This window comes from Ammospiza nelsoni, chromosome 3 (assembly GCF_027579445.1).
Source record: "Ammospiza nelsoni isolate bAmmNel1 chromosome 3, bAmmNel1.pri, whole genome shotgun sequence".
In the NCBI taxonomy this organism is placed as follows: Eukaryota; Metazoa; Chordata; class Aves; order Passeriformes; family Passerellidae; genus Ammospiza; species Ammospiza nelsoni.
The window spans coordinates 97,024,383-97,051,245 of record NC_080635.1 but is presented as its reverse complement, the minus strand read 5'-3'; the positions used below and the strand labels follow the sequence as shown (position 1 = coordinate 97,051,245).

The window sequence follows — 26,863 nt, the reverse complement described above, 5'->3', positions numbered from 1 at the left end:
TGCGTGAACTTTGTTATGTGGCTGGAAGTATTTGGTTAAGTGAGGGGAAGTGACAACAGAGCATAGTTACAGCTGAGGGATTATCCTACCACTTGAAATAAAAAACCAATTCTAATGCCACTGATTAGATTTACATTTGAAAAGTCATTAGATTATCAGTTAATGATTAGACAAATAAAAAGAAGTATTTTGATTTTAAAGGCTTGTACTACAAAATGTGGAATTTGGTAAATATATCTGTATTAGATAATCGTGCTGTTGTAACAGCTGCAAAATGTTTGAAGCACTGCAGCATATTTTATTTCATTATTAATGTGTCAGTGTTGACTGCTCAAATGGAACTCATCTCTGTGTCATCTTTTTAATTTAAAACATTCTTCAAGCGTGAGCTTTTAAAGGATCATTCATTCAAAATAACCTGCTTTCACACTGTAAATTTTATATATCTTAAAAGTCTAGTTGCTTTCTGTAATCCAAATGAAGGAGAGCTGTAGCATATGTTTATTTCTGCTGGACAGTGTTGGTGAGGTAGAAAACAAAGATTTTCTTTTCATACATGGAATAATACATTACTGCTTTTGCAGTGTGTTTCTGCTTTAGGGAGCTGATAAACATTAGTATCTCAGTAATAATGATACACTTCACATCCAGGTAGAGACTGGCTGTAGGATGTTTTAAATATTGCCTCCTGAATCAGCAGGGGAGTGCAGGCATCTTGACCGTAGTATTTATCATGTTTTCAGCAAACACATCAAGCAGTAGATGATTATTTTTCACAGGTCCTGGAGGAGGAAACAATATGAGAAGTCTGCACACTTCATATTAAAAGTCACAGATTGCCTTTAGTACAGGCATGGTTGATATCCAGTCTAGTTGTTCCAGGCTTGGGAAGTTAATTAAAAATATGTGAGCAAGCAGTTTGCAGTTCTGTCACAATTTTGAGACTTCTTTTAGATTAAGGTAATTCAAGCAGTGTTTTAACTATCCTATAGAAGAATCAATAAAGATGGAAAACATTAGAGGTCTTAAATTGGTAAAAAGAATTCATCTTTTTACTAGAGAAAACTTCAGATCTATTCTCAAGTGTCATGTACTCCTATAAGTCTTCAGTTCCTAATGACTTCGATTTTGTCTTTTGTTGAGATTAAATTTCTTAGCTCTTAAAACAAGAATATGCATCCTAAAAATTTAAAATGTTCACATTCAATTCTCATGTTATCTCTGCTTCATAGAGTTAATTTGCTCCTACATCCATTTAAGTCTTTCTCTTGTCCCTAACTAGATCCTTAGCCTTTAGCAAGCTAAATGTCTAGCATGATTTCTTTTGCATTTTCAAATATTACTGAAAGATTCTAGCATTGATGTAGTAAGCTTGTGATCTTAATATTACATTACTGTGTCAGGCAATTATGGCATAAAAGATACTTTGTTGATTATCATGCTTTGATAAACAAAGACCATAATCTTTTAACTTATTTAATAATAATGAGTTTTCTTACTGAAATCGCTTTTCAGTAAAGAATCATCATGTGCTTGAAGTGGGTTTCTGGGGAAATATTTTTTTTGTCTCTCACATTGGAGAGTTCAGACACAGTGTAGAATTTCCTCAAGATCAGAGAGACCTACTGCAGAATAGTGAGTAGCAAGGATACTTGCTTGACTCTGTTTTTGTGGGCTGTTCATTTTGCTGAGATTACTGGGTAATTTGTAATATAACAAGATCTTACTATGTCAGCTAGTGGTTGAGTCTAGTCCTGTGATTAGCATTTTATTACAAGCAGCCAACAATAAGATGTTCCACATCAGATCTGCAAAACTCTTAATAAAACACATGACATTGCCAAGCTACTGGCAGCTGTAAGGATTTTTTCAGTCTAACTGAAGAAAGTTAAGAAACTTGCATAAGTTACCCAGGGTCTTTCCTCCCTCTCTATGCTCTTTCCATAATTGCAGATCTCAAGTTTCCTTATGCTTCTGCCTAAAAAAACCTTATCCTTACAGTTACTTTGAAGAAACAGGGAAAATACTGCAAGAAAACTGCTGTAACAGTTATTATGTAATTTTTCATGACATGAAAACTGGGGCCAGGTAATTTAAAGCTGAATGTTCACTCAAAGCCCAGCTTGTTTGCAAACACAGAAGTGCAGATTTTAGCAATATTAAAAATGTGTTGAATTGCAGGAATAAATAATCAAACTGAGCTAATTGAGTGCTTCTTAATGTTTCCTATGGGCCAACAGCAGGATAATAGCATAAGACAGACTGCCATGTATGAAAGCAAGTTTTACATGTTCTGTAGAGGCAGTTAAGATTAAGAGATTTTAAATTGACTAAAAAAGTAAGTCTTATGTTGCAAGAGTGCAATTTCTTAGAGGGGAGGGGAAGAAAGTCTGTAGTTTGGCCACCAATCTTACATATTTTGTTGGTAGTTACAGAAGAAAAGCTTTAATTTGTAGACAGGAAAAAACAGCTAGACTTTCACTAGCCAATTCTAAACTTCATCATCCTGCCTGCCCTTTCATCAGCTGCTGAAGAGCTTTCCCTGCTTATTAATTGCTCCTCTGCACAGCTGAAGGTAGTGAAATTTCATTAATCAGCCATGATTTTCTTTTTCTTTTTTTTTTTCCCTTTCTTTTCTGCTTAAATTGACTGAACAAGTTCTCTGTTCAGGAACAGAGTAAACCTCTGAACTCCTTTTTTATTTCTAGCATGAGTAGAATTTTAGTTCATCCTTGAGTAATTGGATGTGTTCAATTTAGAATTCTTTGGTGATTTAAAAAAGAATACATAGCATAAGTATTGTACTTGTGCATGAGAGAGCTCTCAAAGCCTTGTACGAGTTTTCTGAAACAAAATTTAAGCTGTGTAGATAGTTTAGGTAAAGTTTCTTCTTGGAACACAGAGGAGCACTTTAGGTAAGCTCCTTGCTGTTCTTCCTGCAGCAGGTTGGAGCAGGCTCAGTGTGCGCTCCATCTGCCTTGTACCTGCTTTCCACTGAAGGGAAGCACAGAGAAGGGGGAAATGAGGTTCCACTGAAAGGAAGCACAGAAAAGGGGGAGATGAGGTTCCGCTGAAAGGAAGCAAAAAGGGGAGATGAGGTTCCACTGAAAGGAAGCAAAAAGGGGGAGATGAGGTGCATTTAGGTCCTTCAGGCTGAGCAATCAGGAGTGTGCTGGGCTAGTGTGTGATGTGGGGAGACTGTGTGCTCCAAGGATAAAAACAGCAGCAGAGTAAACTGAGGAATTTTGTTCACAAGCCATCAAAGAATATAAGGAATATTTCATTTAGTAAAGGCATTTGCTTTGCACTACTTAGAACAGAGAAGCTGGAACGAGCTGTATGAATGACTTCTTGAATTTCTGAGTGACCAGAACTGTTTAGTTTTCCAAGACATATCTGTTTATGTGCTTCCGCAGTACAAATTCAAATAAAAAAGGCATCATTAGGTATGATGCTGTAAGGCTCTGGAGTGCTCCCAGAGTAAAGAAGAAGAAAATTGGTGTGCCTATATGTTCAGATTTTTGTGGGGTTCAACTTTTTATGAAATCTATTTTTTAAATAAAGAAAACATGGTATGCAACAGTGTAACAACCCAGAATTAAGCCAGAAGTTATTTGGAAAGCTGTCCATAGAAAACTTGGTAAGTATTTCTAATACCCAGAATTAGAAAGTTCAGCTAAGTCCATGACACTGAATGCTTTGGAAGTGTTTGGGTTCAGCGCTGTGTAGCTTTCTCTGCTGTTTAGTTTAGAGCTTTCACAGGAGTTGAGTACTGTCATGAAAATATTGTGATGTTTTCTCTGTAAAATACTGCATGTTGGGGACCATCTGAGGTATGGAAGTAACCCCTTTAGGACAGTACTGGGACAATAAAGTTAAATGGTTAGGGTATAAAGAACTATATAAAGAACTATAAACTACTTTTTTTTTCTCACTAAATACTTGTGCATTTGCAAACTCAACACTCAAAGATTTTTGATTAATATCAACACTCAAATTTAAAGATTTTTTTCATTCTGCTGAACATACCTGGATGATTAATGGTTCTGAAGGACTGCAGCAGTTACACTTGATTAACTGAAGTTCAAAATGACACTGTGAGTTAGTTTGTTTTATTATATTGCATTTTGAATTTGAAACTGGCTCTTGTTTTTGTATAAAGTTATTTCAAGTGACAGGAATGGGTCAGTTGGAGGTTATTTTTCAATGGTAGTATATCAAATGCTGTTTTTCTTCCCCAAAATGAAGACTAAATTGGCAGATTAAACTTGGCAGTAACAGTGAGCTGCTGCCTCTCAGTCAGCTGGTACCAGGCAGCACCAGATGGCCTTTATTAGAGGTACAGACATTGGTTTATTTGCCTTTAAAATGTACTGGAGAGCCCCTCAAAAGTGAGGGCAGGTCGCACTAGTGGCTTTTCCCCTTCCTATAGGAAAAGCAATGTCAAATACTCACTAACCAAATAGGAAGAGCTTAACATAGCTTGTTAGGATGGTGTGTTTGTTTTCCCCCAAAGACAGCCTAAAACTCCCACAAAAATCAACCTGCTTGGACTATTGAAGCAAAAGAAACTATTACTCCCTCTTATTTCTCTGGGATGTAATTTTCTTATAAAAAATATTACAAGTTATCATCTAATAATTTTGTACAAGTAGAAATGAGTTAGAGCAAATAGTGCTGTAGTGTTCTTCACTTCTTTAGAACTGAGTAGCACTGTAAGAATGCATGGAAGAAATGAAAGCCTGCAGAACAGTTAGTGTCCACCTAAATACCAGTTAGGTGAAAGTGATCTCTTTAAGTGTTTACTTTTAACTTGTAAGCATAAATGGATTCACAAATATTGACCTGAATGATAATTTAAATACAGAATCCTGTTAAAAATAGTCTAAATGTTTTTTGTTTTGATAGACTGTATTGTTGATAATTTGCTAAATCACTTGAACAGTTGATAATAACATTTCCCTAGACAACTTAACATTATTTGCCTGAGTGATTTATTTTTGAAATATCTTTTCTTTCTGATTGTTATATAAAATGAAATATTACTTTAAACTGTAATCAAAAAATCATGTATATCATGGGAACAGAAAAATAAAAACCTGTTTTGTTCTTTGATTGAATACATAGTCTTATTTATGCTCTTAGTCCTTGTTTTCATAAATTCAGACTAAGCAGATAAGAATTAAAGCTCAGGATTTAGGATATGTGATAAGAGACAGGGCAACCTGTTTCCCTGCCTCCTGCCCCCACAATGAGTGAAGAGTTTAAGGCTTCTCAGTCTGCATTTTACAGCCTGTGGAATTCTCCCAGCCTGGTTTTACATTTCTAATCATACCTTCTCAGTCTTCCAGAAGAGATCAGATTATTTTGGGTTCTTTGGTTGTTTTGAATGCTAATCTGGAGGAAAGCAAATCAAATTAGATTCTTCCCAAAACGGTGCTATTCATTTCTTTTGCAAGTAACAAAGGACTTCTTCTGTTTGAGGATTGCCATGAAAAATAGTCTTACTTAATGGAATTAATCTGTCATGGCTCTTATTACGTATTTGCAGTTGTAGACAAAGAAATTAAGAAACAGATATTGCAGGTAGAAGCAATGAAAGAAACCCCGTTTTTGTCAGGAAAAAAAAGGAAGTTTTTATCTTTCAGATGTTGGAAAAGGAGTCAGCGTTCAGGAAGCATATCACTTTTTTTTCTTCAGCCATGTGTGTGTTTACTGTATCAGCTTGATCCTCTCTACTCTGGTCTTGCAGCAGAACAGTATTTTAATGCAATTTTAAAAAATTCTATGCAAGAAGAATCTGACAACAATTAAAAAAAAAAAAAGAGAAAACCTTGAAAAATTTGGTTAAATTGTTTTTGTTTAACTTGCCAAACTGTTTTTACCAGAAAGCTGGTTTAAGTTTGCTTAGTTTTAATTGATCCTCTGTTACACTTTTGATCCATGCCGGTTCAAAACAGAATACTGCCTTGGGTTTCAGTTGTTAATATTTATTAACAGATGGCATTTTTAGCTTGTGATAAGCTTCATCATTTCTCCTGGTGACTTTGAGACAATTAAGACAACATTACATCTGCTTATTTGTATATTGAACAAAATTAAATGGACACATTTAAACAAGCATGTCCTAAATCAGCCTTACTTATGGGTGTGTGCTGTCTTTAGGAAAAAGAAGTTCTGAGACATTTGAGACCACAGGACCATGTGTGATTAAAACTGCAAATATACAATCTCATGTAAAAAGTTATATGAAAATTACAGTACTGTTAGGAGATTGTGTACAGTCAGTCAAATGTGCAGGAACAAAATGGATGCACTTAGCTAAGTGGTACCGATACATGGAACTGAATGTAAAGGAGGATAAGGATTAGATAAGATGAAGCTGATAAGAGGGAAAAGACTTTAAATTATGTTAAATTATGTCGCTCAAAATAATAATCTTATCTTGTTTTGAATAATAGCCTTCCTTTGTTTTCCTAAAATAATGCAAGTACTGGAGCATGGTTAAAGCCATCAAGTGCTTTTGTGTGTTCTGTTTCATTTCAACATGCTTAAGCTAGAACGTGCTTAATCTCACTCCAGCGTGTGACCATCAAGATAGGGCAACGGCGTAGTGGGAAATCCTGTCAGAAGGGCAAATCTCACTGAAGAGTAAAGTCACTGGCATGTTTTTCATAAAAAATTATTTTAGATGTCACTGGCAATCTGGCAATATAAAATCTCCAACATGAGCTTAAGTTTTAAATGGATGATGATGTTGCTAAGATGCCATAAGATGTTTCAGCAATGTTCCAGTGCCATGCAACAACTTTGTGTGTCTTCCAGCTTAAATTTGCAGTTATCCTAGGTATTGATTGTGTGCCTTTTTTGCTAAAAAGAATATTTCTTTGGACCATTGAATTTATCACATTTTGATAGTTGCTTTTGGCGCTAGAAGAGTTGTGTGGAACCTTTTATGACTCTGGCATTCATAGTGTTGCATAATTATATCTTCACCAAGTTAACTCAAAGGTAAATAGTGCTGTAGCTGTGGTAGAGGTAGAAGCAGGGTCTTTCAACACAATTTGAAGAAGTTGACAAATTTCTCACACTAATTTTGCCAGATGAAAAGTTACCAGTTGCCTGGTTGTTCAAATAACTGGCAGCTCTTTAATGCTAAATTGCTTACATGTATCAGTCAGAAATGTTAACCCATCTGCAGTGAATTGCCTCTTGGCTCTGTCAAAAAAAGAATTGGAACTGGATGAGCTTGTGTTTCAGTTTTACTGGAAATTTTTCTTTCATGAAATCGGTACCTTAAGTTAGAAGAAAATGGGGCACTTCTGAGGTTATCCCCAGGCATTCCACTATACTGTTGTAAAATAAATCTGTCCTGCCTCTCTGCTCAGCAAGTATTGTCTCTCTACTTGAGAATATTGTACTTCATGTCAGAGTAAGGTACTGCAGGCTTGTGTGCTAGGCAGAAAGTGTATATTACACAGAGTAGTAACACGGGTGACTTCTGTTCAAAAGAAAATACAGATTTTTTGACTTACCTATTTCACCCTCAGTTTACACTGTAAGTAGATATCAGTGTTTCTTTTTCTTTGGTTCAGAAGTGGATTATTTTTGTTTAAATGAAACAGGTTGGGCTGAATCTTAGCATAAATGTAGAAATGGATGATGGAGCAAACAAATATGAGGCCTTGTAATATCACTCTGAAGGGCCAGTTTAAAAACTTGGGCGTCTTTGAAGCTGTGAAGATCAAAGCTGTAAAAGGCTTTTACATTTTGTAAGGATGATTTAAATGTGCCATTTCAGAATATACAGAAATGTCATATAGGTTCACATTTATTTAAAAAGGAGAATTAGAAGCAGGAAAAAGCTTGACTTATTTCCAGTTGAGATGGAGGCTGCAGTGTTTATTGATAGTTCATGTTAAAGATTATGATGGTATGGAGAATGAAGACAAAGAAAATGGTGCTTGCCCAAGTAAAGAGAAATCCATTTTGGTATTGTATATGATCAGTTAAAATTACTTAGCTTTTAAAGTAATTGTTTCAAAGTGATTAACTTTGAAATGAGAGCAGAATTGAGGAAAAATACCCTGACTGCCAGAAGAAATTCATGTAGCTAATGATGCATAAGTATTTATTAAACATTTCTCCCTCTCACTAAGTTCTGCATTTGTGAAACACAATTATGTATATGTACATGAGGATGATAAAGTACTCGTCAGCTCTCTCCTAACTTCTCTAGTAGTTCATGAAAGCAACAAGCTGATTCAGAAGTAAGAAAAATAAACCTGTGGGGCTATTTCAGTCTTGTTAGCTGTCACGGAGAGGGTTGAATTTCTGCGGAGCTAATTGAGAGGCTTTTTCAAATTCATCTCTAGAGAAATAGTATGCTTAGACTTCATAAAGTGTTTGTAGGATTCTGTTTGTGATAATAACAGAAATTATACCAGCACAGAGCATGAGTCCAACACTCATGAGTAAAATGTCCTAACTCAGAGGTTGTTTCTATGAAACACTATTCAGTGTGATGTTGTAAGACTGACTAAAACATAAAGACTGTAAGAATCAGATGAGCAACAGCAGAGGGTGAGGTGGAGTAATTTAATCAGTAAAAAGAGGGCCAGTGATCTGCTTCTAGTACATCAAAGGAAAGTACTGAAATGGGTCAAGGAAAAAGATTCTTTCCCAGGAATACCAGGCAAGTAAAGGGTGATTGCATAATAGGGTATAGGATGCGGGATGCAGAGAGAAAAGAGTTTGGGGATGGGACAGAATATTGTACACAACTCATTATGGGATGTTCAGATGACACAGACCAAACCGGGGGAATACAAAAATCAAGGCGGATTGGGGTGTAGCAAGCTTGAGGAAGCAGGGGAGAAGTGAATAAAAAGGGGCAGTCACATATGTGCTGATGGTTGAGCAGGTTGGTGGGCAGTAGGATTGTCTGAGCCTTCACTTGATCTCTGCAGGCTATTCTGTATTCTTGCCAAGTTCTATTTGCAACTATTGAGCATGAGCGCATTGTCTCTCTGTGCCTGTGTGTCAACACCTGCAAACTTCAAGTTCAGGTACCAGGCAAGTGGGGTAAGAGGCTGGTGCTGGCCACTGGAAAGAGGCTGCAGGCCTGAGGAATTGGAGGGTCAGCACCTGCAGAGACCATTATCTAGAAGCCAACTCTTTGCAAAGGCAGCATGTCTAACAGCAGCTGCTGGAGACAAACATACTGTGATCACACCTGATGTGTGCTAGCAGGTAGCACATTTCACGCTGGACTAACCAGTGAGTAAGATACAAGCACCTGGAAAGTTCTAAGGTAGAGCTGATTGCTGGTTAAGGGTGTAGGGTCTTGATATTGAATGGAGTTTCAGGTAAAAAGCATTTTTCAGCAAGAAGAGCACTTCTGGTATAATTAACAAAAATATTGAGAAGCATACCTTCATGAATAGGGATGGAAAGCATTTCTTTGATTGTTTTTTTTACTGTGAGCTCAATCAGTTACCATGCCTGAAACAGGTCATTCTTGTCTGGAAATATATGAAGAAGGAATTACAAATAAATGCCCTTTAGTTCTGGTTGGGTACAGTGATGTTGTATTATGTATTACTTGAAAGGTTTTTGAAAAGAAAGTTATAAAAGTTATAAACTTTAACTATAAACTATAGTTAAAGTTTAAAGTTATAAAAGAAAATAGTTTAATGAGGAACTGGAATTGATATAGCTGCATTATTGTAATCTTGCTAATGAGGCTAATGAGCACAATAGAAATCAAGTAGAAATGTATAAGCTGAGTTCATATAACCATAATATGTGATTTGAAAACTGAAGGTGTATTTAAAATAGCTCACAAAATTACAAACCCTGTTTATTGCATTTCACAGCTTGCAAACCGAGATGCATTAAAACACTTTGACCCTAATCCGAATTACAGATCTCGTAACAGGACACTGGATTAGCTGTAAGATGGACCTTTTGAGGTTTTCTGATTCATAGTGATTTCTTCTATAAGATGCAAAAAAATCCAGATTTTATTGGATTAAAAGCATTTCTTCCATTTTATCTAAATCAAGTTCCATGACAACATAATACCAAATAGTAAAAGGGTTGATAAACAGCTTGTTCTCTGCCTTTTGTATCCTTGTAAGCAGGTCCTTGCTTTTGGGCTCAGATGCAGTAATTTCAAAGATTTACAGCTGCAGGAAACTTTGCTCAAGTCTTTGCCCCCAGAATCTCTCGAAAACTTGAATACCTCTGCACTCAGACTGTGTGCCTCTCCTGTTCTGCAGTCTTGCCACCCCTAGCTCAGCTTCAAGTTGCTACATCCTGTGACCGTTACCTGGGAATCATCTTGCTATCTTTTGATGCTTTTTTCAAGTATCAGACTTGGGAAAAAGAACTTTTCCTCTTTTTTTCAGACCCTACTCTTAACTTTTCTGCTTTAAGAACCTAATATATTTGAATGCATAGAACTGTTGTTTCAAAGGTGATTGTTGCTGTGTAGATTTAATGCATGAATATAAGAATAAGGAATTATCTCTGATACGTGTCTGAAGTCTCAGCAGTAAGTATAAAAAGAAAGCCAACTTAATTGTGGGAAATTGTACTTCTACACAGTTCGTATGTTGTTTTGAGCAAGGTAAAAGGGCCTCTAAGATTGTCTGATGCATTAGAAAGGAGCTAAACCAATTCAGCTAAGTACAAGACATAAAAGGTTATAAGCCTTCTTGGAATACATTGACTAAAGTAAATGAGATCTAAGCTAACATTTTAAATTCAGTTAAAATACAATGTTAGTACTGCTTGTTCAATAAGTAAGAACAAAGGAATAGTCTTAATCCATTTTCACAGAAATGATTAGTGTATTAGCCTAGACCCAGCTGAAATCATATTAATGGAATAAGATTATGGTGCAAGGTCTGTTATTTCTGCCATGAAGTTTTTTATTCAAATTACTAAAGATATATAATGTATTTTAAATAATCTTGCTCAAGTATCTTGCTCTAACTGTGACAATCTAATGAAAATCCACATACTCAGGTTTTTAAAGTGAAGATGTAGATCAAGAACCACTTTAAAAATTTTTCCTTTGGGTATGTATTTTGACTGAAGGACCTTCATGTGTACAGAATCATATTTAGCAACATCAAAAGGCAATTTGGTTTTTTTTTGTTTGCTTCGTGTGAATGCCTTAAATAGGCTTATCCAGGTGAGTGTGAGTAGTTCAGTGTCTGTGAGTGATTAACTGAAATAATCACAATAGACTCTTAAATAATCAATTTACATTTTCCACTTGGCTTGGCTCTTTGTTTCAAGATAATTCTAGTTTGATAAATCAGAATGGTGGCTTTTTTGTTGTTGTTGTTGTTGACATGCAGCCTTTTCTCTTGATTAGAAATGCATCAGGGTTTGATTGCAGAGCTGTAGTCTGTGCAACTTCACAATGATACCAACATAGTTTTACTTGTGTTTCAATATAGTGCATCAGTTTTCTGGCTTTTTTGCTAGTTAGGCATCATCACTTGCTAAAAGTATCACCAGTTCTGAAAAGTTAGTCTGATTTCTAAATTCCTGCATTTTTAGTTACAAGTCTGAAAAAACAAGTGCTGGTATTTGATAGGAGGGTAAACAAAATAACACATTTCATCTTTAATGCCATTTAAATAAAATATTATGAAAATACTAAATTTTACTTATTTTCAGGTCAGGTATAAAATTTATAAAAATATTCTTTAAAAAATCTAGGATGTGCCTGCATGAGTAATGCTGTAAATGGATACAGACTAAACTTCTTAGAGCATAGGTGTCAGGAAAAACCATATCTACAAACCTATTGCAAGATATAGTAAATTACTAATATTATTTTCTCATATGGCAATTCTCAAATGTTTATGCTCTCCTGCAAGTTTTATTGCAAGCAGGTAATGAAGAGGGAAGGAATCCAATTGCTTTATGCACAGGGCATACAATTCCTATTTATTAAGAGCAAAGGAGAGCTTTTTTTCAGTAACCGTAGAGGTGGATATGAGCTCTAGTGAGCCAACTGGAAATTGCTCTTAAGTAAGTTAGAAGTGCTCTTTACAAAATTATTTGATGTGTCTTCAGCTTTCATAAGGCTTCTTGTAGTTAAGGTAGGGAATAGGAGTTAGAAATATAGTGGTAATCAGATGCATTTTAAACAGACTGAGTTCTAGATCCATATGAATTTTTCATTAAAGTGGAAAATTGAGGAAAAAAATGAAGGAGAATGGGAGCAGATAAGTGGACTGGACAGCTGATGAATCAGATTTTTGACAGTGACTGATATCTTGCTTGAGAATAGGAGAGATTTTTAGATTAGTAACTTATGACTGCTCTGGCTGTAGTGTTTTTCTACTTCAGAGGTATTAATCATGTGGCTTATGTCCTGCACTGTGTATTCTACCTCTTTAAATGCTCTCACACAGTGTAAATGAGAATAAGGTCAATGATAGTCCTAAATGCTGGTGTTGAAATCTGCTAAATTATTTACATTATCATCTTGCAGTAGTGAATTTGGCAAAATCCTACTTGTTTTTCAAGTATTTGGTGTGGTTTACATTTTTTACTGAATGTCATATTTTTAAAAGCTGTTAAACCCTTAAAATCTGTACATATGATAACTCGCATGAGGTTACAGAAGCAGAAAATGGAAGCTTGAATCTCGCAGTTATAAAGAAAAATAATCACAGTATTTTCCCTGTGTGCTGGCACTTCTGAACCAGGCCTTACCAAAAAGATTTGTTCACAACTGTCAGTTCCAGTGCAAAATGCCCTCAGCTGCCTGTCAGAGGAGAATATTCTGGGCAACAGGGATGTACAGAAGAGTAGCCCATAGATTTAGACCATAGGCCCTAGAATGTTCTGAAAGGATACCAGTGTCCTTACTTATTTAACAAACATGTATTATTTTCCTATTTTACTACAATAGTGATTTTTAAAAAGCAGTGGGTTTGACTGCAGAGCAATGTATTTGATGCTAGATCTGAATATTCTTACTGTTTTATCATTAAAAATTTAGCACTTATCAGAAAACCTCATGTATGTCATCTGTTCTGTAAACCAAGCAGATTTAAAGCTTTCTGCTTGCAGTTTAAAGCTTTCTACTTGCCTCTTGTCTTTCCCTGCCCATCTTGTGCACCTAATAGCCAGATGTGTTTGGGCATGGTGCTGAAAGTTGGGAAAGGACAAGCTTGTTTTGCAGTAAGGGAGCTGTGGTTGCAGGAGCCATAGACCTCATAGCATCGTGTTATGTATGTGAATTTAATAGGTGTGTGACAGTCAGACATGGTGGTACTGACCCTCCTTTTTGTCTTGCCCATATATAACCATATCCCCCATAGGCAGCATCCTGTGTGCTGTACTAGAACCTCTGTACAGAGGAAGGAGGAGAATTGACTTGGCAATGCTTTCATTTAATTTTATTTTTTTCTGGGGCAGGATGAATCACTCATTTAATGGTTATCTCCAAAAATAGCTGGCTGAAGAAAATTTGATTAAATACCCCACTGACATACTGGACTTCCTACTGTACGTGACATGCTTCTGGTGTTACTCAGTTTTCTTCACAATCCCATCTCCTCCAGACTTGCAGTTCAAGTTTTTGTGAGAAAGTATTGCTGCTTGTTTCAGAGACTTGGAGTTTACCATTGGATGAGTCAACTGCAAAACTGTAATACTCAGATTCAGATCTTTGAGGCTTGTGTACACTGAGCTTCAATGGGAAAACTGAATTTGGGAATTCACTTAGTTTGCTGGATGAGGTTTGTGCATAGGTTGATTCACTTGATGCATTTGCTCCTTGCATCTATCTGACAAATTCTATAGAGTGCCAGAAAAGGGGAACAGAAGGTGATTGTGAAGAAAATCTACCAACAGGAAAGTACTGCTGACTCTTAAGTGCATGTCTCTGTGTGTGTGTGTAGTCCTTGAATGTACTTAAGGAGGTGCTTGGAGGTTGGCTTGCTTAAATTAGCAAAACAAGAAATATGATTGTGCAAAGCTAGCAAAACTAAAATGATACAGTTATCAAAGTATCACCACTCAGCAATAGCCAAAATACCAGTGTGTTATCAACAGTGTTGTAGCCACAAATCCAAACTATGGCATTGTATTGACTGCTGTGAAGAATGTGAACTCCATCCCAGCCAGAGCCACAAAGGCAATTAGTTTGAAAAACATACAGCATAAAGTGCCTATCAGTTCCCTTGTCCTTGTCAAAGAAACATATTTAATCACTAATAATTTGCTTTAGAGTGACATATAAGAGAAAGAAACAAGTCTGTAAAATCAACTTTAAAACTTAAGGTGTGAAGAGAGTAGTTAACACGGTTACTTGCTGATTTATTTGGTTTCATTTAACTCAAGAAAAGTATTTCACATAAATTAGATTGAACCTGAATGGTGTAACTAGGAGTATATTGAGGGCAATACATTGTGAGAACTCAATAAAGGCCAATATTGATTTCTGTAAAATGGAGCTTTCTTTTTTAATTTGAGACCTAGCAGAGATCTTCTTTCTTTCTTATTCTTTTTTTTTTTTTTTGCTGGCCTAACCTGGTGTTCTTACGCATTTTTTCAAAATTAAACCTCATATAACTTCTGTTGTTGCACAAAATTAGTAAAGAAAGATTAAAGGAGAGTGGCACAGTAATGCAACATTAAATGCAGGTTGCTGAGTTAAAAGATGCTCTTTCATGATGGAATAGAAAACTTTCTCATCCTGTGTAAATTGGGACATTTTTGACAGTGGTGTTCTTTTCATCTTTAAAGGCGAAGCCAGAACTGCAGCAGAGTAAGCATCCAAACTTTGGTGCAGATTTTCACAGCTTTTCCATCGAAACCTGATAGACTGGAAATTACCTTAAAGTCTTAGAGCTGATGTTGGATAAATGAGCAAGATTGATAGGTGACTAACCCTGCCATTCTCTAATGGTAGGGAAATGAGCAAGATGAATTAAATCATAGACAGTATCTCTATGAATTACAAGAAGCTGGTGCAGTTTCCACTAACGAAGGCATCATCTCAGTGTGAGATTAAAGGAGGCTTGTGCACTTGGTTGCATTAAAATTGGCTCAGTTAGAGGTGACCTGGTCTTCTTCACTGTTACCTGCTTTTGGATTTTGTTTGTGGTGGTTTCTTAGCACAGAACATTATAGTTGGCCAAGGTGCACTGTGGAGGTATATGGACATTACCAGCATATAAATTTCTATCCACTAATTTCAAGCCAGTTGATTTACAGTGACAGTGTGGGGGAAGTTAGGTGAAGGTCCAAATACTCATTTCTGCATTTCCATTTTAATTAAGTAGAAAAGAGATGCTGCTTCTTAGATGTAGACATAATTTCTCAGTTGTTCATTTTGGTAGAGGTGGAGTTATGAGGAGTTCACAAATATTTTCAAATATTTGCTTTTTAGATACTGAAAGATGATCAGTCTTGTTGTGGAAGGACTACTTACAAATGTGGTATTGGCACCATACTTTAACATTATTGTTTTGTAGATGTACAGCAGACAGAATTAAGGCATCACTTGATTTGGGTATAAAATTGGGAGTCATTCATCACTGGATATTAAGAATTAAATGACAGCAGGAGCTTGAAAAGGGAATTGTTGCCTTGATGGCACCTTTATCAATTATCAATGCCTACCATAAAACCTTATGGAAGTAAAGGAAGACACCCTGTGATGCTCCACCCTTGTCTGCCAAGCCAGTCACGACACTGTTAAAAGTGTTGGTTTGATCAAGCATGGCTTCCTCTTGATGAAGCCATGCTGATTTCTTCCATTAACATTCTTGTCCTTTATGTGCCTGGAATTGGTTTCCAGGTTAGTTGTTCCATTGCCTTTCTAGGTATTGATGTGAGACTGAGCAGCCTGTTGTTCCCTGGGTCTTGCTTCTTGCCCCTGAAGAAAGGACTGGCAGAAGAGCATAAGAAGAGTGGAAGGTTAAAATTACTGCAATGGAAAATAAAACAATGACAGATTATTGTATCCCAGTTACCTGTCATCTACAGGATTGCAAAAATTTATAGTGCCCATACTGGATCTGAGTAACAAGTGTGTCCCTGCTCCTGTGCTAAAAATATGTGCTTAATAGGTGAAAATACTTGTAAGAGGTTGCAAGGTTAATTCTTTATTTGCCTCCTTAATTTGGCCAAAGTATCTAATACCTGCTGATCCATGGGGTAGTTTAAATTAGGTTTTGTGGCTCTTTTCATAACAAGGACTCAAGTTTTTTAGGTAAAAAATTCCAAGTCATGCTGATCATGTGGAGCATGTAAAAGAGTCAACTCCCTGGAAGCTTGGTCTGGCTTCAGTTCCTTTCAGTGATATTTGCAACAAACTGTTTTCAATAATCTCAGAATAATTGAAGGCAGTGGATATTGCTTGCTTTCAGTAGGTCTCCAACATAAGAAGAACCCTGAAGGGTAATGTAGTGGCCATTAGTGACAACTGTGAAAAATGGCCATGTAAGACCTGCATATCAAAGATGTGTTGATGTTCTGCAGTTTGCAAGGACAGTATTTCAGAAGAATGTACTAGCAGCATAAAAATGATTTTGAATGAGAAGCTGTTAATACATGACCTGAAGTAAATATATCCAGAAATTGCTATAACCATGTACTTCATTCACTAAACCCATCTATATTACTAAGACAATCTTGGATGTCATTAAAAAATAGTAGCCCCAGTAACCTTGAAGGCTCCACTTGAAAATAAATGCACAAAATTGTGTACCTGTTCCTTCTACTTGCCTTTTTCATTTCAGATTCTTAATGCTATTTTTAGTTTACTTAATGCTGCTTAGTCTCCTATTTTTAATGTGGTCTTATTCCAAAGGGCATAACAAGGAATAGGTTATCTAGTACTGGTGTCAATACTTAAAAATAATTGCTGTGGGATTCAAGGAGACTGGTAATAGAAACTGAGATGGATCTTAGTGCAGCAAGACTCCCAAGCATTTGTCATGCTACCTTGCAAGTCTACAAAATGTGGTGTTTTTTTAGATAGAACACAACACTAAATTAAACAGTAAGTTTAAGAAATGTCACTGCTTCCTTATGCAGGTTTTTTTTCCTCTTGCACACTTCTGTGCTCACTGGGTGCAGTACTTACCTTGAAAGGCCACTCTCTACATAAAACTTAGTGATGAATGACTCCTATTGGGGCAAAACTGCTAAAAAGAAATTAAACATCACATTTCTCTTTATGATTTGTAGTAAAATTTTCTAGTGACTCCGGTGTGGCTTCCTTTTTGTTCTTGTCCAAAGTTTCCTTGTTTATGCCAGAATTATATGGGCTGGAAGAGACCTCTTGAGGTTCTCTCCTCAACCCAGTAACATGGCATGATCTCTGCTAGAGAGCACTGAAGTAAGCCATTGCTTTTTGTTGTGTCTGTCTCAGGTGGACCACAGTGCAGAATCCATGGGACAGAACAGATAACAAGACTCTCAAAAGCAGCATGGTAGTGAGGGTCATTTAGGTATTCTTAAAAGTAATTGTGTGTGTGTGCAGGTTTCTTGTTCTACCTCATCCCACTGGTACCTTACCTAGTTCATGCCTAAGTGCAGGTGACTTAGAGAAGTCCCTGTCTGTGAATCATGGCAGACCTTAAGCACCAAACACATGTGTTCTGAATTTGCACCGGAGCCCTCCTGTGTGCCATGAAGCATCTTAAACAGAAATAAAGGCATACCAAATTACAGAATTGCTTGAAATCTCAGACAGGAGGATAGGAAATTCCAGGAAATGGTGCTTGTTATGGTGAGAGAATGGAGGAACAAAATCATTTTGCAGGTATAATTAAAGAGGAAGATCTTTTCTTCCAGATAGCTGCTGAATATTGCTTTGTATGTCTGCTGTTATACAGATGAATTATTGGTAAATGTTAGGTGACTAATGTGTTTTTTCATTTTTCAGACTGAAGGTTAGAATGTTGGTGAAAACTGTATAGCTGCAATGTTAAATAGTGCTTTAAGAGAAAATCTTCAAGGAAACAAATGCAGCATTAATGGCTAGAAATATTTGATATACTGATGACCTTGAAAATATTTTTTGCAGCTTTTCTTAAAGTAATTAACTATAAAGTAACCTTAAAATCTAGTAGTTTACATACTGACAAGGGGAGCAAAATGGGACAGAAACTTTTGATCAAGGAATAATAGTTACAATATTGGAAAATATCATTTTAAGAGATCATATTTTTTTAGAAATTCATAGTTTCATACCTTATGTCTTCATTGCCTTTCTTATTTAGAGTGATGAAACAGAAATATGCATTTAGTATGTATTGAAAACATTTATTTGACAAATCAGAGGACCTAAGCAGATTATTCCCCCCATATTTTTAAAATTTTAGTTTAGATAATGAGATTAAATTGCCACAGTAGTAAGTACCAAATAAAAGAAAGTGCTATTTGAACTCTTTCTCTTTAGTTCTTATTAATGTATGCACAAGTGTGTGACTTCTGTGAAAAGTTTGCATTCCAAACTAACCTGTCAAGCTTTATATTATTTCAAACTTGTGGTTTTAGGTAGTTATCAGAAATCTAATACAGTGTAATGAAGATTTGGAAATTTAATATAATTCTAATGGTTTTTCTTTTCTGTTGAAAGAAATAATTCTATATTCGTAACTTTTAAGCTATTTAAGCAAAAGGAAAAAAAGCCAGTGTCATGAAATAAAGGAGCATGTCAGAAATGCTTCTTTTTACAACTTCTGTGACCCATAGTGTTTCTTACAGAGATGGAGAAAATTCAGATGTTCAAGGTTTTATGGCACACTCTGTTCTGAAGTACTTACTGTTAATTCTGATTAGTGTTTATAATAATGATTTTATTGGTTTATGGCATATTTATTGAGATATGGTCAGTTGTAGAAAACTTCATTTTGAATTGTCACTTTTAAAAAATCCTTGATATGCTGTCATGGTTTACTTTCAAAAATGATACTTTTTTTGTGTTTGGAATTGGTGTGCTATGCTCCAGATTGCAAACAAGGTGTTGCAAGTTACAATACACAATAGAATCAGGGAATTTGTGGACTGCTTTTTCATCAGGTTATTTCCCAAAGAGCTGCGTCTTGAGCAAGATGTGTAAAGTCAAACTACGGACTTTTGGCAAGAGGGAGCAAGTATTTCTCTGAAAGATTAGCAGGGATCAGAGTATGTGTGATGGTACCTGTTTGCAGTACCTGCAGGAATGGAGTTTGGTTAATTGGGGCTCTTACTGAAGGTTTTCGGTGGGGATTTGCTCATGCAAGAGGAGTGTGTGGAGTGTAACAGGCTTCTGTTCACTTGGGCTGCCTTTGAATACTCCTGAGTTTCCTCACTGCTCTTTACAAACACCAAGCTCCCTACTCTTTATCCCCCTTTGGCAGGAGAGGAAGAAAGTAAAGGAGTACCTAAACCAGATCTTTATATGAATGTGTTGAACTTTAAAGTATGAAAATACTAAAATTCAATGACTTGTGCAACCTCAGGAGCCTCAGTGACCCTGTGAAAGCCACATTGTGTTTGTGGTTAAAGGTGTGAGTGAAGCAGGTTCTGTCAGTGCCTGCCCAGTGCCCAGCCTGGCAGTGCCCTGCCACTGTTACTGGGTAATCTCCTCTGGTTAAAGGCTGTACTCATTCATCAACCAGTCCACTTCAGGTTTTTGTGATAAGTATGGAGAAAGGCACATTAAATGCACATGAAGAAATGCATTTGTCGTGTCACTACTATTAACCAGTTCATCTTCATTTTAGTAATTTATGTTTTTGATGGATTCAGGGTGATGATCAGCCTGATACTGGTGTAAGAACTATAAACAGATTTATGATGTAATTTTCGTAATCAAATTTCACATCAATGCCATCATACATTTTGGAATCTTTGGGCAAGAGAAGACTGGGATTTCCCTTTTCAGAAGGAAAGGAATGCTGTTATTAGCATGCAGGTTTATAAAGGAAAAAGTCATGAACTCAGGTTGTGTGCATCAGTGCTCAGCATATCAAAATTCTGAATATTTTGCAGATGTTCTTTGCAGAAAGGCAAATTGATGTCATTAGTATGCTTCTAGTTTGTAAATTTAAGCTTTTAAAAACTTTTTTTTACTCTTTATGCTTCAGAACTGTTTAGTTTGGTTGCTGAAATGAGTTGATAAATTATAGACAGCTTTTTTGCCTGTTGCATGATATGCAGTGGTTCAGTTTAAGACTTCAATTTATTTTAAACTATCCTCAAACTGAAATTTATTTAAAAATTTAGTACGTACCAGTGAACAATAATTTTTCACAGTCATGTGCCATGTCCCTTTTGACCATAACTGCCACATACTTCATTACAAATCAAATTCATTATGATAAACAAATATGGAAAAGAACTTTTACTTCTGACGTTGAAGCAGCGTCTTTAATGAAAATTTTTTAAGCACTGAATCTTTTCAGACATGTTACTTGTATTTGGTTTTTTTCCCCTTACAAGCCACAGAAGAAAGAGGATCAGCAATCAGAAGCTAAAGCAAGTCCAAAAAAGTCATCAGAACCCACTATTGACCTCTTAGGACTTGGTAAGCATTACATAATTGCTTGGTTTTAAATCAAACATAGATATGTAATTTTATATTTTAATATATATACTTTTATATTTTTTCTGTGATTACTGAAAGATTAATATGAAAACCATAAGATTGCATGCATGAATTTAAAACTGTAATGGAAAATGCCATTGGGATGTGGGTATATCACTACTTTTTTGCTAGGGAGAGTAATGAGATCCTGTGGGAAATGGAAGTTATCAAAGTGATTTTCAAAGGCCTTGTGGATTGTAGTATTTCATTGTTTGTGGTACAAGTGTACTTTTTAATGAAAATGCTGAGGTCATCTAAACCATGTATCTGTAAAAGACATTATATCATAATTTCCTATATTAGTTAAAAGAACTGTAAACTGTCAGACTGCAGCTGACTAATACCTTGTAAAACTCAATATAGTGGGCATTTCAGTGTTTTGTACTGACTGCAACTATCATTCATTTTTATCTAATCCGCCTTTTCGCTTTCTGACTGGCAGATAGCTGTGGGTTTGTCCTGTAAATAAAGCAGTTTCTAGTAAAATTATTTAATTGACACTGTCTGCCTATACTCTTGTCTATAGGCCATTCTCATAAAATATGTCTTTCATTTATCTAGTGTTGCTCTAAATGTGTTTTTTCCATTTGATTGAATCTTAAAATGTAAATGGAAAAATAAAATATTGCAGTATTTTTATTTCCTTTTGAAATTCTGTGTTAGGAAAATCTTCTGTTAGTTGAATATGAATAAGATATCAATGATAACAAGTGAATGGATATTAAGAGTATTCACTTTCTATCCATGTAATGGTTACTCTTAATTTTCTACATGATTTCTACATTATATTTGAGGAGGCTAATAAGTCTCTTAAATGCAATTCTAAAAACTTCACTTTGTAGAAGAGTGTTTTGGGGTTTTTAAAATTTTTTCTTTCAAGGTATGAATAATGTGACAAAACAGTAAATGTTTTCTCTGTTTTAAAATTCACATTCACATCAGTGTTTTTTTCCCTCTGATGTAGAGCTAACTGTAAAGTACCATTTTTGCATGGGTTATGTGTGTGTTGTCCATATCTCACTCCAAGTAATTGCTACTATAGGCATGCAAATCTTAATTAACACCATAGAATGAATGTAGAATGAGCCTATTAAAAAAAAAAAATGTAATTTAGACCTGATGGAAAGCTGATTCTCCTTTATTTTCCTTTAGCAGACCAACAACCTAATTAAAACCTAAAATTTAATCAATATGTGGTTTTGAGATTGCTAGGCTTCTGTATTCTGTTGGTCATGATTTGAAAAGTATCTTGGTAACACTGTTTTATGATACAATAATGAACTCAGATTACATTGGCTAACTTGAGATGTAATGTGCAATGAAAATAGTATTATAATTGGTGCTCAACAGCTCTGCTTCTTCAGTGAGATATAAAAAGGGCAAAGTTTATAATATGTATGTTAAAACCCCATAATTTCAGAGGAGGGAATGCTTAAAGATCTTTTAAATAACAAATTGAAAAGCAGTGTAATAAGCCAGTAGCACTTGGAATCCATTGAGCTGCAAATGAGATATTTGTTAATGAGACCAGACCTGCATATTTCATTTGGAGAGTCGTCTTTTAATTAGCACCTGCAGTAGAAGACTTCAGATAGTATTAAAAGAGAGGTGACATCAACCCAGTACATCACAGAACCATAGAGTAGTCCAGGTTGGAAGGGACTTCAAATGACTTCTGCTCCAAGGAGTCCATGGGAAGGGGAGTGGAGGGATTATCTAGCATCCTATATATCTAGCATCCTGTCTGGGCATACAGCCTGCCAACCTCCAGTGATGGGAGCTCTGCCACATGTGGAGTTGTTCCAGCAATTGATCTCACAGTAAAAAATTTCTCTCTTACGTTGACAAACTTGTACCTGCTGCCTCCTGTCTTCCCTGTGTGGCTCCGTGTGTTGTGCAGAGAGAGGCTGTGTCCTCCTCCTAGCTGCCCCTCAGGTAGTGGCATGCTGGGATGGAATCTTCCTGAGCCTTCCCTTCTCCAGGGAGAAAAGACTGACCTCCTTCAGTCTTTCCTCATAGAGCAGGTCCTGCAGCCCTTTGGCCATCTTCATGCCTCTCCTTTGGACCCTCTCCATTCTGTGTCTGTCCTGAATTGTGGGAGCCAGAACTGGACACAGACTCTAGGTGAAGCCTGGGAAGTGCTGAGTCGAGTGGGCTGATCACATCTTTGCCTCAGCAAGTTAACACCCCTGTGGATACATCCCAGAATTTCACTCACCTCTTTTGCTGCAGTGATGTGCTGCTGATTAAAATGTTTGATATGTCATATCAAATAATATTAAAATTGATATGATTCCTTAGCTCGTTCTTACTGAGCAGACATTTTTCTAATGAGGATTCATTCTCTCAGGACTTCATTTCTGCTAGTGGAGAATAGTACTAGCTTTTAGTAGGGCAGCTCAAAATCACTTGTGATAGCAGGTTAAGTAATTTTAATGGATCAGAATTCATGCTAGAATAATTTTGGCTTTCAGAACAGCCCAGCTTTTTGGCAAAGTATTTTTTGGAATAACCCTCACTGCTAGCTTTGGGTATGATGTTAGTCTCTGGGTTGTTGTTTTTGTCTCAGTTGGTTTTGCAGTAGTGACCTCATCAGAAGGTAAACTTCCTTAGACAGGACTTATCCTATGAAAATTATAGCTGGGCAGTTTTCTAAAAGGAAACTCTCTTTCACTTCTATTTACAAATTGCAAAATTTTCAAGAAAATATGACTTGGGGAATTGTACCTTTAAATCTTGTAATAGGAGAAGAGGCGTAATATCTTCAGTGACCCTACTATCACTTTTGTGCTTGTTCTGAGCCCTTTCAAATAGATTTGTGTGCTTCTCTTGATTTCCTCATCAGGGGGTTGTTATTGAGATGCTCTTTAGGTACTTACTTTTTGATAATGCAACAACATTCATAGGTTTTTGCTTTCTGATTCAGATTAGATTTTAGTTCAGAACTCCTCATACAGAAAGGTGGAGAAATGGACATGAATAAACTAAATATTGTTATGCTCTCTACAGGCAGCAGTGTCAGTGTTCTTGCTGTGCAACCCCAGATTCCTTCCCTCTCTTCCCAAGCAGTGGGAAATAACAGCCTGTTTCTCTAGGCCAAGCCTGAAGCTGCTTTTTTAGTCATCTCTACAATTATTTGGATGTTACCCATGCTGGAAGAATGCCCTGTTGAAAATGTGGAGATCTAAAATTGACACTAAAATCAATAATACAGGATGTTATAAAATGAATTTTTAATAGGATAATTATAGGAAACACTCTTTGGTTTAAAAGTCACAATGTGTAAACCTCAGTTCTTCAGCACTTACATGATTGGTGGTGCTGTATTTTTATCTCTCTAGTGTTAACCTTGTGCTCTGTGCTCTTTTTTGTTTTTTGGTTTTTTATACTTACAAAGTAGATGTCTCCACTTATGCCAGGTTGATGTAAATTATTTCTTAATATTCTGTAGAAAATGGTATGATAGTTATGTACAAATGTCCGTGGAATATTGGAATGTTACACAGGCAGTTTGTGATCATTGTGTTTGCCAAGGTATGCCAATTAGAAATTACTTTGACATAGAGAGGAAAAAAAGGAAAAAATAGTGGTTTTAAATTATATTACCTTACAGAATTACCAGAAAGAAGAAAAGTGCATTTTGCATATTCTGCATCATTTACCATGTTTAGATGTGCCCTTCAAAAAATAAACAATTTCATATTCTGGATTAACCACTATAGGTACAACAAATAACTAGAAGGAAACAGATTTATTATGGTATTTACTGAATTTGATGTGTGGGGCATTCATCTGGCATGACTGGAGGTAAAATATGATATACTAAAAGCTGCTTATCTGCTTCTGCATGGGAAATATTTTCTGAACAAGTCCTCTGAAGTTTTGAGAGGTTAATAGTGATATGAAATGTAGCTGAATGTTGCATAACTGCGAAATGTACTTTTGGCATTTGTTGGACTGTTGGATAAGTACCAAAAGCAGCATGGTTGGTCCTAAGTCAGAAAGTTGTATTTAAGAAATAGTGAAGATAGATTTTTAAATATATAGTTATCATATATGCACATATAGATCATAGACTCCTAGAATAGATGAGGTCAATTAAAGGTCATCTAGTCCAACCCCCTGCCATAGGTAGGGACATCTTCAACTAGATCAGGTTACTCAGAGCCCTATCCAACCTGGCCTTGAATGTTTGCAGGGAAGAGGATACCTACCACCTCTCCCTGAGAGGGTTGCCCCATGAAACAGCAACCTTTCATGATCCTCATTGTGGAAAATTTCTTTCTTATATCTAGTCTGAATGTATCCTGTTTTAGTTTAGAACCATTTCCCATTATTGTATCACTACAGACCCTAATAAAAAGTGTATCCCCATCTTTCCTGCAGGTCTTTGGGTACTGGAAGGCTGCAATAAGGTCTCCCTGGAGCCTTCTCTTACCAGGCTGAACAGCCCCACCTCAGACTTTCCTTACAGGAGAAATTCCTCTGATCACCCTCATAGCCTTTCTCTGGACCTGCTGCAACAGGTCCATGTCTTTCCTGTGCTGGGACCCCTGAGCTGGATGCAGCACTCCAGGTGGGGTCTCACCAGAGTGGAGAAGAGAAGTAGAATCCCTTCCCTCAACCTGCTGCCCATGCTGCTTTGGATGCAGCCCAGAATACAGTTGAGTTTCTGGGCTGCAAGTGCACATTGCCTGCTCATGTCCAGATTTTCATCCTTCAGGGTCCATAGGTCCTGCTCTCCAGGGCTGTTCTCAGTCCATTCCCCCTCAAGCCTGTATTTATAGCATGGATTGCCCAGACCTGGTGCAGGACCTTGCGTTTGGGCTGGTTGAACCTCATGAGGTTTGCATGGCCCCACTTCTTGAGCTTGTAAATATGTTAACATTTATAGTATTGCTGCAATGTTCAGATTATGCTTAGGTAAGCAATATATCTACCTAAAAGGAAAACATTTACAACCACTTGAGGTATTACTAGCTTTCTGGCTTTCCACATTTTATTTTCAGAAATATTATATAGAAATTGCTTCCCTGTGAATGCTTTTTCCTTTCTGCAAAGGTTTTAGCAGTAAATAAAATTTTACTTATGCATTAAATAATTCTGCAATAATTTTGGCCAGACAGACCTTACTTGAATCTTTGAATCTTTGCCCCAGATTTTCATTGGAACTATTGACCTATTTCTCTCAGTTCTGCCTTTCTAGTAATTTAGTGTAAAACATAATCATATGCATATTCTCTTTATTGAAAGTCTTGGTATGGCTGTCATAAATTATTGTATATATAAAAATACATGGCTGCTTAGTAACAAAGTTCTTGTAAACAGTTTGGCCCATGAAAAATGAGCTTCAGAAATCTAGAGTTTAAGACCAGATCTGCTTTTTTGCTGTTCCCTATCCTGCTGTCCCTTTGAAGCCCTTCTGCTGGTCTTTCTCACTATTGGTGCAGATAAATATACTAAGGATTGATGATGTATATGAAAGCTATGATGCATATGAATAACAGAAGGCAGCACTGAATTGGAAATCATGCAGTGCAAATCATGTCAGGGATTAATAAAATCTATGCATGTAAAGGTAAACTTCACTGGAACCCTTCACTGTATTATTGAGTATATCCTGGTAAGCAGTTCCTGTTTCTGCTGTCAAACTGAAACAAGATTTCCTAATCTGAAGTCAGAAGCATCATCTGCTGTTACATTGTGGCAGACAATAGTCATATATTATGTGTAATATTGTCATAAACTGTAAGAAGAGAAGATTTGGAACCACACCTAGGAGCAAGGGTGAGGAGCAGCATCTGTAGACTCTTCACATTCCCTTCTCTGACTGAGCATGGAAACCCTGCTTTGCATCTGCTCTCATTGCAGTGGTTCTTGCTACATCTAACATTTCATTCCTAGCTATGGATGTGTTCTCCAGAAAAGTGATGGAAGTACTGTTTCTCAAAAGCTAATTGCTTCAAAGTGATCATGTGATGGCTGAAGCTATAAATGTCTCAAAATACTCAGGTCCATGTAACTTAATCTGATGTTTACCTGTTCCCTGCAAAGGCTGCAGCTCTGTTTCCTTCTGTCATATACACACCACCTCTTCTAATTGGGTTTTAATGATAGGTGGCACAAGTTGTAGGAATAGTGACATACTTAGAGTAAATTAAAACTGAGGACTCTGCTGAAGTATCTTTTTTGTATTACAGAAATATTTTAAAATGAAAGAGAAAGGAGGAAATACATCCT

General features: G+C 36.4%; 1 protein-coding gene across 4 annotated transcripts in view; it reads left to right on the top strand.

Annotated features, from left to right (window-relative positions):
• The window catches only part of SMAP1 (small ArfGAP 1), a 92,004-nt gene that overhangs the window by 49,140 nt on the left and 16,001 nt on the right, over positions 1–26,863 (top strand). For 2 of the 4 annotated variants that reach the window (XM_059467862.1, XM_059467860.1), the window contains one exon: positions 20,485–20,563. In XM_059467862.1, the coding sequence (XP_059323845.1) occupies positions 20,485–20,563 (79 nt within the window). Of the gene's footprint in view, positions 1–20,478; positions 20,564–26,863 lie in introns of all 4 variants that reach the window. The other 2 variants (XM_059467861.1, XM_059467859.1) reach the window with 1 other exon arrangement.